Source organism: Galeopterus variegatus, unplaced genomic scaffold (assembly GCF_000696425.1).
Source record: "Galeopterus variegatus unplaced genomic scaffold, G_variegatus-3.0.2 Scaffold749, whole genome shotgun sequence".
In the NCBI taxonomy this organism is placed as follows: Eukaryota; Metazoa; Chordata; class Mammalia; order Dermoptera; family Cynocephalidae; genus Galeopterus; species Galeopterus variegatus.
In genome coordinates, this window is record NW_007726860.1 from 86,392 (window position 1) to 100,169 (window position 13,778).

Below are 13,778 nucleotides of genomic sequence, written 5' to 3' on the forward strand. Positions count from 1 at the left end.
AGGATAATGTATATCTACACAATAGAATACTACTCTGCTATAAAAAAAAAAAAAAAATTAAAAACTACCATTCACAACAACATGGATAGACTTAGAGAAAATTATATTAAGTGAAATAAGCCAGGCACAGAAAGAGAAATATTGCATGTTCTCACTTATTTGTGAGCTAATAAAAATTAAAAACTAAATAAACAAATAAATGGGGGGGAAGAAGATACAACAATCACAGCAATTCCTTGATTTTGTTAAGACAAGTGAACAGATATAATGTTGATATGGGGAGCAGGGAGAGGGAGGGAGGAAAAGGAGGAATTGGTAAAGGGACATGAAAATCAACTATATTGTATACTGATAAATTAAAATAAATAAATAAATAAATAATGTGTGGTAATATTTTCGTCCAGACTAATGGCTCCTTTTTGCCAGGACACATTTATTTCTGTCACTAGGGTTGCATGTTATCATACAGCACTCCACAGATAGCACTGGTATTTTCTATACTCTGATCATACAATGCATGTGCATTTGGAATCATCAGAAGCAAACATCACATTTCTCTGCAGCACAAAAACAGGTGAACAAAAAGACTTGCTAAGCAAATTGCCTGTCTCAGTGGCTCCTTGATAGGAAAAGTCAGGAACCTACTTAAATATTTATTTTTAATTCCTCTGGCTAAGATTCTGACATGCAAAAATACAAAATGCATAGCTCTTTAGTGTCAAGTGATGTCCAAAGCAACAGGCAGTGCATTTTGCACATAGGTCATCTGTACTGGATTATGTAAGGCAGTAAAGAGGGTTAGTCATGTCCCCTGGGATACCCTGAAAAGTCCCTTTCTAAATGCAAGGAGCTTCTAATTTTTTCCTTTCTTCCACTCATCACATCATGCAAAGAAATAAGACTTTCTGTTACTGAGTCTGTGTGATGTAAAAAATGGCACTGGAGTAGAAAGAGAAGAGAAATAGCATATCGAGAACAGATTTACAAAAAATAAACCTAGTATATCACAAAAAAGAAAAAAAAGAATAATTTGTGTTCCAATTTCATAGAACATGCATTTCTTCCAAATAGGTCAAAGTAATTTACAAAAACAAACAAACAATAACTTTCTTAAGATATCCAATGAGAATACAGTAGAAATTTTGAAATATACAACTTGACTAACTCAAGGTCACAGTCAATGCAAAAAAAAAAAAAAAAACACACCAAAAAACCCTATCACTAGTTCTACCCTCCACAAGTCAGTCAGGTTCCAAATTTTAAAAGGAACTAATTATTACATAAAAGTTACAGTTAAAGAAGGAAAATGTTGTTTGACAGGTACATAAAGTCATGGATAAACATTAAATTACGTTATCTGTGGCCATTACTCCACAAAGGAGATGATCTTCTATTGGAAATCAAATTTATGAAGAAGGGAACTAAAGAGAGAGTACAGAACAGTGGTTAAATGTACAGGCTGAACACCTGGTTTCAGATCCCAGCTTCTCCACTTAGAGGCCCTAAGACCTTGGATAAATTCCTTATCCTCTCTGTGCCTTACGTTTCCTCATCTTGCAAATGAAAATTGTAATGGTACCTACACATCATAGAGACACTGTAAAGACAAGAGATGATAATATACAGTCTACTTACTACAGTTATTGGCATAAAATAATAAAGTATGCAATTTGCTGTTGTTTTAATTAAACATAGATCTACCTTAGAAACTTGAGATGACCTATTTGGTGGAAGGACAACATGCCACGAGTGGCTAATCATCCGGACCTAGGTGCTCCGCCATTCCCATGGCCAGTCTTGTGTGTCACTTTCTTAGGAACCACTTTTAAAAGGCAACGAAACTAAAGCAGTACTCATAGTTCTCTTTCTTCATGAGGGCCAAGCATGGCAGACAGCACAGATGGAGAGTCAAGATTTTAAAATAAACTTTTCTTTCTTCTTCAGGTGTTCACATCTGATAACTTCCTTGCTATTGGCTTCAAACAGTTGACAAAAAAAGGCAGCTATCATTTTTAGTTCCCATGGAAATGGAGAAGGTGGCCACAGAGAAAAGGGAAAAACTAAAAATGAGGCAAGAAAAGAAACGAAAAGTCTAATATTTCTGGACCCTCTTCTTAATGAATAATAATATAAATGAGATCCAGGGAGGAATGAGAACTACAGAAAATGACAAACTGGGCCGGCCCGGTGGCGCACTCGGTAGAGTGCGGTGCTTGGGAGTGCAGCGGCGCTCCCGCCGGGGGATCGGATCCCATATAGAGACCGGTCCGCTCACTGGCTGAGCACGGTGCGGGTGCGACACTGAGGGTTGCAATCCCGTTGCCGGTCACGAAAAAAGACAAAAAGGGAAAAAAAAAAGAAAAGAAAAGAAAATGACAAACTGTTACAAACCAATTTATGCAGAAGATGTTTGCTATTGTACACCTAAGTTGCCTGCTCTGCTTAATTTTCATTTTGAAGGAACCAGATTCTATTCTCTTCTGTGATGAGCTTATATATATATATATAATCTATATTTTAAACAGATACTTCAGCCTCTAATGGAAAATTAGCAAGCTATTTCGCATTAAAAACCTATTAAAAAAGAAAAGAACTACTTAAGAGTTTTAAACATATTCAAATTGTAACCAGCTATTGAACTCATGAGTTTCTATTAAAAATAGCTTTTCTTCATGCATTGGATAACTTAATTTACTTTTTAACTGAGTCTCAGTTTCTCATCCCAAAATGACTCAGGGTTGCTATAAAGATGAAAGGACATATGTAAAAATTTCAAGCATTGTGTGGCAGGATCTTAATTATTATAAAGTTTCCTTCCCCTCTGGTTTTTACAAATTCTATCTAGTTTACTAAATAGTGTTCAAAGCAGGCACATTTACATAGAAATATCTTAGAACTTAATAAACTGTGATAACTATCCACCTTTTAATTACTGCTTTCTCTTTAAATAAAAAGCTATTTCATGTTGAAATGCATAGACTATAAACAAGATATTTCACCTCTGCCTTCTGACCTCCAAATTAATCTAATCTAGTAAACCACAGCTTTTTAAGTTTTCTGCAATTATAATCAGAAACACCCAACTTATTAAAAATTCCATTATACATTTACAGAGGAAAAGTGCAAAAATGTGGCAAGATACAAAGTAACACTCTTTTTCCTCAATGAATTTATTATTTCACTATGGAAGTTCTATATGTATGAGCAGAAAACAATGATAAAATTACACAAATACATACATGAGTGTGGTAGGCAGAATAATGCTCCTCCCCCACAGATGTCCACATCCTTATCCCCAGAACCTATGAATATGTCATGTTACATGACAAGGGAAAGTTAAGATGACTAATCATTGGACCTAAGACAATGAGATTATTTTAGGTAAGTGGGAGGCAGAAAGAGTCAAAACCAGAGACTTGGCCAGCAAAGAAAGACCAGGCCAGCCACTGCTGACTTTGAAGATGGAAAGAAGCCATGAGCTAAGGAAGGCCGTCAACCTCGAGAAGCTGGAAAAGACAAAAACATGCAGTCTCCCTTATAGTCGCCACAGTCTGACAACTTGATTGTAGTCAGTGAGACTCATTTCAGATTGCTGATTTTTGAAATGGTTAAGATATAAATCTGTGTTATTTTAAGCCGATAAATTTGGTGATTTTTTACAGCAGCAATAGGAAACTAAGACAATGAATGCATGTTTCTCTTGGTCATGGGGGTCTCAGGAGGCGGAACTACACGTAGCCTCTGCCAGGAGTCCCTCAGGGAGCAGGGCCACACGTAGCCCCACCAAGAGAGTGCAACGAAGTGAGTTGCTCAGGGCACGCCTTGAGCTAGGGGCTGCCACCTAGGGAGGTGGGCAACCAGAAACCAGACACAAAATTCTGGGACTTAGCACACGTACTAAGCAACTTTATTGTCTACAGGCATGTATTATATACGTTTTAGCCAGCTGTGAGCCCCTCCCATACCTCCCCATCTCCTGGGCAACTCAATAGGAAGTCTGTGGTTTGCAGCTAAGTCTTGTGAATTCTTGCTGACCCAGTCTTTTTGCAGATCCAGTCCTGGAGAGCAAGAGTGCCTCCATCTTTAATATGTGTTCTCCTTCATTTTCCTCCAAATGAGTATAGTTTTCAAACAGGTTACTTAATCCTAACTATCAAATTAAGTAGTTAATAGAGTTAAGGAAGCAAAAATGTAGAAAGGTTAAAGTGACTTGTGCAAAGTAACAAAGTTTAAACAGCAGATCTGGGATTTAAATTCAAATCTGATTTCAAATCCAATACCTTAGTCACTAGGCTACCTCCCATTTGAAAAGCAACTTCAGTAAAAGTTGGAAGAAAAGCAAAGCCTTAGTCTCCATTTGTGTACCATAAATTTTATTAGCTCAGATTCTGATGAATTATTTTTATCATAAATGTTTTATTTGCATAAGCAACTGATAAATACCTTACTAAAATACTGTCCCAACAATAATCATGGATATGTATTTCTTAGTAATTTATAATAGATACATTTTTGAAGCAAAATTCTGCAATCTCTCAAATATTAATACTGAATAACAACTGATATAATCATGAAATAGATTCCTATGAGGAATATTAAGCCATATGTAAGTTGACTTGATAGTCTACCATGTCAACTACTTAGCTTTCAGAAATAAATAACAGCCAAGAATTTTCCAAAATTAATGACAGATACCAATGACAGATCCAAGCTCAGAGGGATCAATCAGGATAAATAAAAAAACAGAATGATACTCAGACATGTAATACTTAAACTGTTGCAAACCAAAAACAAGTAGAAACACGTGAAGGCAGCCAGAGAAAAAAGACATAACATATAGAGCTAAGCTCCTCAACCTCAGCAACTGTATTTAAGGGGGATAAAAAGCAAGGGGAAACTGTGTATAGAACGCTAACATTCAAGTAAAAAGGGTGCTATATGTGTTTCATATATGTGCTAATAGCAGAAGAGACAAGAAACTTCACGGCAGTTATCTGTGGCTGGGGTGACTAGAGAGGATGAACACTTTAATGTATTAAATCCATGTTTTGATAAATTTTAAATTTAGTCTGCCAATCTAGTCTGTCTTTTGGAGATCTATAAACAATCAATAACCCCAGTTCTGCCAAAATTCACCACCGTGTTTCAGACTAAATGCAACCTTCCAAAATACCATGCGTTGTTCTCAGGGTGAGTTGTAACATGATAAAGGGCCATTGTTGATCTCATTACATTCTAATCTCATCATCCCAAAACAGGATGCAATTTCCCAATGCAAAAACACCTAGAAGAGGTTTTTGAGTAAACAGTGTTCACACTGGGCACTTCACCAGCTGACTGTGGAGGACTCTTCTTTCAATATGAGCTCTGGTTGCAACTCATATTGAGGGGAGGGCAAGAGGAGAAGAAGGAGCAGAGAGGGGACAAGAAAGGAAAAAGAAAACTTGTGCCTGTGAGCTAAGTTTCTGAGCACTTGTGCCGCACTGAAAAGCCCAAGTAGTCATTACAATCCGGTTGCTGTGTCCTAGGAGGGAGTCATGCGAAAAAGTCATTTGGCTACAACTAGCATTCTTCAAACAGAAGACTGAGATGCCTTTTTGGGGGGAAGGGGAACACAGTTTTGTAAAATAATATTTATATTAAATGATTTTTCATTTGTAGATACTCATACTTTTTTGGGTTTTCAAATGACTCAGTATACACAAGAAATGCAAATTTACAGTGACAGAAAACAGTTGTTTTTTCTAAAACTAAATCTGATACTAAAGAGTTAGATGAGCTCTTAAAGTAGCTTAAATGTAGCGTTACAAGTACAGTTCTATTTTCTATTTATAGACTCTGGAAGACACCAAATGTTCTTTTCATTTCTCTTTAAGGTTAATATTGACAACCACCAGCAAAGGATCTAATGTCTGCAGCAATCTTTCTGACGGCCAAAAATAGTTCCCCTATATTTAGAGGGTTTTTACTGCCTCAAGAAAACTCTTGAATTATTTATTATACAAGGGATAATACATTTTCAAAACAATTCTTAAATTTTCATTCTTAAGTTAAAAAATGAGAGTTTATAAGGAAAATAATAAAAAATGGTGCAATCTTACCGGAGTTCCTGCGTTCACATAGCTCTGAAGCTTTTTTCTCATTTCTTTTTCATTAAATTTAGCACTTCGCTTTACATAGATTCCTCCATGCTGTCACATTAAAAAGTGAGGGGAAAAAAGGATTTACTCTTAAAATAACCATTGGGTAGTCATCAAAAAGGCGACTTTACTCCCAAAGAGTAAAGAATAAAACTACATTTCAGAATTTAAACTATATTTAATGCATTCAAATATTAACATCTAAAAAACATTTAGCTGAAAATTCTCATGTTTCAACATAATTCAAATAAATTGCATGCTGTATTGTATTGGAAAATATGTGAACATTTAGTTTTGTTGGCAGTTAAAATAAAAATGCTTTCCTAAAAACCCATTTTTTAAAATCAAAAACTTGATCAATCAGATGTATCTTAACTTCCCATTTTCCCACTGACTTATTACAGAACCACTGAAAAGTATCCTTAAAATGTCAACATTCACAATCTTTAGGGAATTAAAAAATCAACCTAGCTACAGATATTTTTGTGGCACTGTTATAGAACAAATTACATTCCCCCCAAATCTGCATATTGAAGCCATAACTCCTACTCTGACTGTATTTGGAGACAGGGCATTTCAGGAGGTAACTATGAGCAGTTAAATAAGGGTCATAAGTGGCCCTGATCCAATGTGACTGGTGTCCTTTTAAAAAGAGGAAGAAATGCCAGGGATGGATGTGTACAGGGAAAAGACCAGGTGAGGACAAAGGGAGAAGGTCTGTTGTCTGCAAGCCAAGGAGAGAGTCCTCAGGGAGAAACAAAACCTTGATATTAGACTTCTAGCCTCTAGAACTGGGAGAAAATAAAATTCCTCACCTCATGCTAAGCATTTTATATAGATAGCTCACTACATTTTATATATATATAGACACTAATTACTTTTATCATTGGTTTTTCAAGGTAAATGTCTATCAAATTCCATGCCTTTAAATTTCCTATTTGTCTGAATTTTGTACGTTTGCATTTTGCTATTTCATTTAACTATATGGATAATCAGACAGGTATATAAATATACACCATTAAAAATACCAAATGAAATTGGTTAAATTTAGAATAAGCTATTGAACTCATTTTAAAAACCATACATTTAGAAGAGGTCTTCAAAAAGCTCATGGAAAGATTTAAATTATCTTTGAATTCCATTTCTCCATAAACTTTTGGAAATATCCTTGTATATTTAGTACTTGTTAAACTTTAAAATATAAAATTTTAATAGACTACACATATATAAAGAGAAAAGCATACAGAAAAGTTACCTGAGAGAAATACCACCCATACAAGGGAAGCCATTTCAATCCATCTTTCAGCACATAGCGCACATGTCCAAGAGCATTCTGCCTGATGGCCAAAATATCAGCAACAATCCAGTCAACTGCAAAGACAGAACCCAAGTAGTGCATACATGATCCATAGGTCAACTCCAGCATTCCCCTCATAGAAACAGAAAAAGTTTCTTCACAGCACTGTATTAGGAATGTTTCAAAAACACTACAATTAGAATGTTTAAAATTACTTTAAATCCACCCCAAATATTTAAAAAATATAAATTCTGTACTTTGGTTTTTTTTTTTTTTTTTTTTTTTTTTGCATTTCTTAAAAGGCTTATTTTAGGAATAAAACACAAGTCACAAAATGCCAAAGTAATCCAACAGGAGCATGACAAGGATAATAAGCTCCTCTAATTCCTAATGTCTAGAAAACATAAAAATGTTTTCTCTTTTAAGGAAAAAGGTAAGATTATAAGCAAAAAATGGCTAAATGAAACTATCAAGTGCAACTAAATATTCTGTATATATATGTTCAACAAAAGACAAGGATACTTTATCTCTACTAATGAGTTTTAGGACCCTGTACCACGTTTAAAGAGTATTCAAATGAGGGTCTCATGTGCCTTGCAATCGTACTAGGGAGATACGTGTTCCTTGCATAACCAAGGGACATGGTCCCAGGCTGCTAATAACTGTAACATATAGATATGTTATTATCGAAGAGATGCAAAAACAAGAATAAGATGACAAGAGTGAGCTGATAACAGCAACAAAAAACTTTCTAGAAGCTGTTAATTGAGCTTTCGACCAAAAGAAATTCTAAACAGAGGGAGTGGCCCTTGCCAAAGCAAAAAAAGAGAAACCCACAAACTGGGTGCAGAAGATGGTAAACAGAGGAGATGGTTTAAAGAGATTAAGAGGAAACAAGATGAAATTAAGAGGACAAATGATAAAGACAAATGAGAACCAGAAAAACTTTGATTTGAAAGTAAATGGCTGGACACTACCCTATCTCTTGATGAGAATGAAAATATAAAAATGAAATGTGAGAAAGACTATATACAGATGAATTCAAGGATGGGATGCTTGAAAAGAAAAATTGTTAGGAATCTGTGAAAAGAATATAGTTCTAGCACCACAAGTGTATTCAAGACTATGGAAATGAGAACAAAGGAATAAATAGAGGGGGTAAATGTTTTTATAAAATGTAGGAAATAAAAGTCAGAGATTTAAAGAAATTACAATAAAGTTTTAACCAAAGCGGACAGTTTTCCACAGGATACAGGATGATTAGCTCTCAGCTGTGTGAAATCTTTTCAACAATGCACCAAACTAGATAGAATATCCCCAAGATTTAGCACTTTAAACACTAAAAGTTAACCTTCTAGAAAAATACCTTTTCAATATTTATAAAATCTCTTTTTAACCAGGGATTATCATTCACATGTTAACTTTTTCTTGATGGTTTAAGACTTACAATTACTATATACATAAATTTTATTATGCCTCCCTATAAGTAGAATGATACCTGCAAAGATTTTTCCCCACAATGTACGATCCCCGGCAGCTGTGTCTATTAGTTTGATACCTACACTATTAGGTTATTAATTATCACTTTTCTCTAAAGTATGTAACTTCCTATGGAAGCCCCCTCCGTTGCCCCTTCTAATTCAGATCAAATAATCACTGAAAAACTCATTTCTTTCTAATCGTGTCTTAGAAATCACATGATCAATCCTGTACCTAATGTAAAATGTACCTACTGTAAAAGTAGATAGACTCCAAATAAATTCTGAGAACTAGTTCTGTATGGTTTCCAGGCTAAAGTAAATCCTGAAACATATTTGGGGGTGCAAAGCTAAAAATGTGATTTTTATCTGATTTAGCATTTCCTATGGTCTGAATGTCTCCTCCTCAACTCAAGTTGAAGCTTAATCCCCAATGTGGCAGTATGAACAGGTGGGATCCTTAGAAGGTGGCTGGATCATGTGGGCTCCACCCTCATGAACGGATAATCCATTTACGGATAAATGGATTGTCGTGGGTGTAGAACTGGTGGCTATATAAGAAGAGAGACCTGAGCTAGCATGTTGGCATATTCTTGCCCTCTCACCATATGTTACTCTGTGAAGCCTCGGGACTCTGCAGAGAATTCCCATCAGGAAAAAGGCCATCACCAGATACACCCCCTTGACCTTCAACTTCCCAGCCTCTAAAACTGTAAGAAATAAGTTCCATTTCTTTATAAATTACTCAGATTCAGGTATTCTGTTAAAAGCGACAGAAAATGGACTAAGACAGCATCTTTTCCTCTAACAATTATTTTTTAAAGTTTGGGGAAATAAAAAAATGTATTTTTATATTAAAACAAGTATGGTTATTGTCCTCCCTATTTTGTTAAGAATACGTCTGTATGTGTGTGCATATGTGTATACATATATACACATACTGTACATATATTAAGAAATTATCTTTGTTTTTGTTCCTCTTATTGTTATCATGCAACATAAGACTTTCTGACTTTATATCAGTATTTAAATAGTTAATGTTACATGATAGTATTTGTATTTAAGTGATGGGATATGGGGAGAAGAGGAAATATTATGAGGACTTTACCTCTTCTGGGAAAGGGATTCATTTTCAGTTGTATGCAAAATAGTTGCATACAACTAAAGAACTACGTTAGGAAGAACTATTACGTCATTATTGTCCCATCTTAAAATTAAGTATGGTTTAAGGGGATAGCTATGAACACCAAGTTGAGTAGGGGTGAACTTGTGAGGGTTAATTTTACGTGTCAACTTGACTAGATTAAGGAATACACAGAAGCCTGATAAAGCATTACTTTGGGGTGTGTCTATAAGGGTGTTTCCAGAAGAGACTAGCATGGGAGCCTGAGTGGACTGGGTGGGAAAGGTCTGCCCTCAATATGGGTAGGCACCATCCAATCCATTGAGGGCCCAGAGAGAACAAAAACAGAGGAAAAGACGAATCTCTTGCTGTCTGCTGGAGCTGGGATACACTCTTCTCTCCTGTCCATGGACATCCAAACTCAAGACTCTTCAGCCTGTGGATTCCAGGACTTTGACCAACAGCACCCCCAGCTATCAGGCCTTTGGCTTTGGAATGAGAATCACACCATCAGCTTCCCTGGTTCTGAGGCTTCTGTACTTGGACTGAGCCATACCACCAGTATCCAGTTTGCAGAAGGCCTATCGTGGGATTCCTCAGCCTTCATAATTGCATGAGCCCATTCTCCCAATAAATCCTCTCTCATCTATTTATATACATATCTTATTGGTCTGTCTCTCTGGAGAACCCTAATACAGTTATATTATGGCCTCGGGTGCATCTTCCAAGAATTTTTAAGAGAAAATGTAAGATTCCCAAAATATGTCATGTTCCTATTAAGGGTTATATGCCCATGAACTTGAAAATTTTACTGGAAACATTTAAGAACTAACTTAAGCAGTCAAAAGACACAAGCTTTATATGTCATCAATTTTTGCTCCTGAATTGTATTTTTCACTTTTTCTGTTTATTCTCAGCTAGGTTTCAGACAGATGACACTAGATTTTAGCTGTTACTGACACCTAAGATGGTAATATATTATCTTTACAACTGTTCATATTTCGTGTTCTGGCATGAATTATTTAATTAAGAATCAATCAATCTGGCTAGTAAGAATTCCTTGGTGGGGATGTAGCTGAAGCAGCACCACTATTCCCATTAACTTGGAAGAGAGGAGCGGAGGGCAGTAAGGAGAGGCAGCAAGCTTTATTTCTCTCATCCACAGCATCATGGAACAAGAGTTCCTAATTCATAAGGTTACTGTGCAGTCTAAAAGAGACACTGCACATGAAGCACTTAGCACGAATCCAGCACTGTGCTCATGGTTAGCTATTACCGTCATCTCATGTTCACTATTGCTGTGAAAGGCTACCTGTGAGCCAGACACTGGATAGGGATTACAAGGCAGACTATGTGAATCACCTAAAAATCCTGGTCCATAGATATCACACCTTACCAGTAAGGCTCCAATAGGGTAAGTACTTTGCCCACTGACACACAACCTATTGCAGAACAGCATATGACCCACAATCTCTCTGACTTCAAATCCCATGCCTTTTTATAACAATCGACTTATAAATACATGCTGTTAGACAAGAAAATTGCCACATAAACCAAGAAAAAGGAGAAAAGGTAAATAGTGTCAAAAGCAAATGGTTAAAGGATAAGTGGTATTCGGTTCAGGGAGGACCACTTAAGATGATGCCAACCAAAGATACTCAAAATGGTGGTTCCGGCCCTATAGGACTTCCCCATAAAATAAAAGGACAAAGGAACTCAACCACAACAGAACTCCATCCCATAAGTCCCCTCTGAAATGCTACTTTACATACTAAGGGAACCAATAATCACAAACCTAAAAATCACCTAATTAACATAAGGCCTCAACAACTCCCACTGGATATTTCATTTAACTCCTCATTAACATAAGCTATGGCCAATCAGAACAACACAACTCACCACAAGAAGAAATATAAGCCCAACCCCCTGGGGGGTGGGAGGTTGGGCTAGGTTCTGTCCCTACGCCTCTACTGCACCACCCATGCCAATAAACTCCTAGCCTGATTTCTAGTCTTGGTACCAATTCTTTCCAAACCTTTCAAGGGGAGGACTAACAGCCACTATATCCTTGCTGACTCTGGAGAGAAATAAGTTAACTGAGACTAAGAATGTACAGACAGCAAGGACATGTCAAGTGAAAACAAGAAAGGAGATTAATTTAAATGCCAATTCTTTTGAACATCAGGCCAGAAAACTCATTCATTCTGGCTGGCCTAGCAGAGAGCAAACTAGAAAGTCTAAGCTAAACAGCAGGCCTTGAAATGTTCCTTCTGCTAATTACATTTTCAGAGATATTCCATTGTGATTCTATAATGTATCTCAAAAGAGTTTTCGAAAGGCTATATAAACACAACAGCACAACAAACTATATCTATGGCTAGGCTTTAGGTGCCTCCGAAACTCTAAAACTATATACAAATTTTATGTGTACATTTCTCTGGGAAAAGGCTCCATACCTTCTATCATAATACTGACTAAAGTGATTTTAAAGTAATTACACTCCCAAGTACACTCCCAAGTTATGGATTTTTAAAAGGCATTCAAAAAGTAGACTTCCCTAGGGCTGGCCCGGTGGCGCACTGGATAGTGCGCTGCTTGGGAAGTGCAGTGGCGCTCCCGCCCGAGGGTTCAGATCCCACATACAGACCGGTTCCCGCTCACTGGCTGAGCGAGGCGCGGGAGCAACACCGAGGGTTGCGATCCCATTGCCGGTCCCCAGTCCGGTACGGGGGCAACACTGAGGGTTGCGATCCGTTGCCGGACACAGAAAAAGACAAAAAGACAAAAAAGACAAAAAAAAAAGAAAGTAGACTTCCCTAATCCTAACGGCTCACTGGTATAAGAATCTGGTGTTGGAGCAGCTTGAGAAAGTCATATGCACTTTGAGGCAGAGTGAGGAGAAGGGGAAGTGGTTCTCTAAACTGAGAAATGGAACTTTTTCAGGTTAGTGAGAGCTGAGTATGGAGTTCATGCTTCCCATGGTACCTGCTAGTTCCAAACAAAAGTAGAATTTTTTTTAATCTGCTGTTTTTTCGCAAGCGTCTTCCTAGAAGTCCTCACTCTGAAGGAACATAAAGCCTATTGTTATTAATGATAATAAAAGAACTACTACTACAGTCATTTGTGTGTTAACGTAGTAGTAGCTGATATATTATTATTATTACTACCACCACCACCAGCTCCAGGAACATTCATAGAGTACTTATTCCACATATCAGTTATAGGACCACAGCTCCGTTAATGCAACAGTATTTCCAGTGAAATCTGGAAAAACCAAAGTTGGTAGGTAACTGAACAAGGAAGTTTAAGAGAATCCTGTTAAACAGAAAAGAAAACTACATGAAATTAACCATTGGCTCAATATAAAGGACAATTGTGGGGAATCAAAGCTACCATGAGCTATTCCCTGCCCTGGGCCAATAAGTTCTTTTTATTTGGATATGTGTACCCTAGTGTGAATACTCAATCATCAGCAGGACAGAATAGCAGGACTGTGTTAGCAGACACTGACCATGGGCTGGCTGTTTTGCTATTTTTGCCTTAAGTCAGATGTAATGAGATCAAATAGTCTGAGCCAGTGCCGTTAATAAAGTTAATAAAGGGGAAATACACGGAAACATCAAAATTCCTATCAACCCCTTATAGTCTTGTCATATAAGTCTGAATGTAATCATTAATATGCTAAATTGAGAAAAATGCAATTCAATTTCTTTTAGTTTCTATACCTTATCTATGGTATA

General features: G+C 36.7%; 1 protein-coding gene across 1 annotated transcript in view; it reads right to left on the reverse strand.

Moving 5' to 3' along the window:
* Nucleotides 1-13,778, reverse strand: part of AGPAT5 (1-acylglycerol-3-phosphate O-acyltransferase 5) — a 71,646-nt gene that overhangs the window by 42,272 nt on the left and 15,596 nt on the right. Inside the window, exons 2-3 of the mRNA XM_008572053.1 lie at nt 7,396-7,602; nt 6,102-6,191 (exon numbers count right to left, since the gene is read on the reverse strand). Of these exons, the coding sequence (XP_008570275.1) occupies nt 6,102-6,191; nt 7,396-7,602 (297 nt within the window). The remainder of the gene's footprint in view (nt 1-6,101; nt 6,192-7,395; nt 7,603-13,778) is intronic.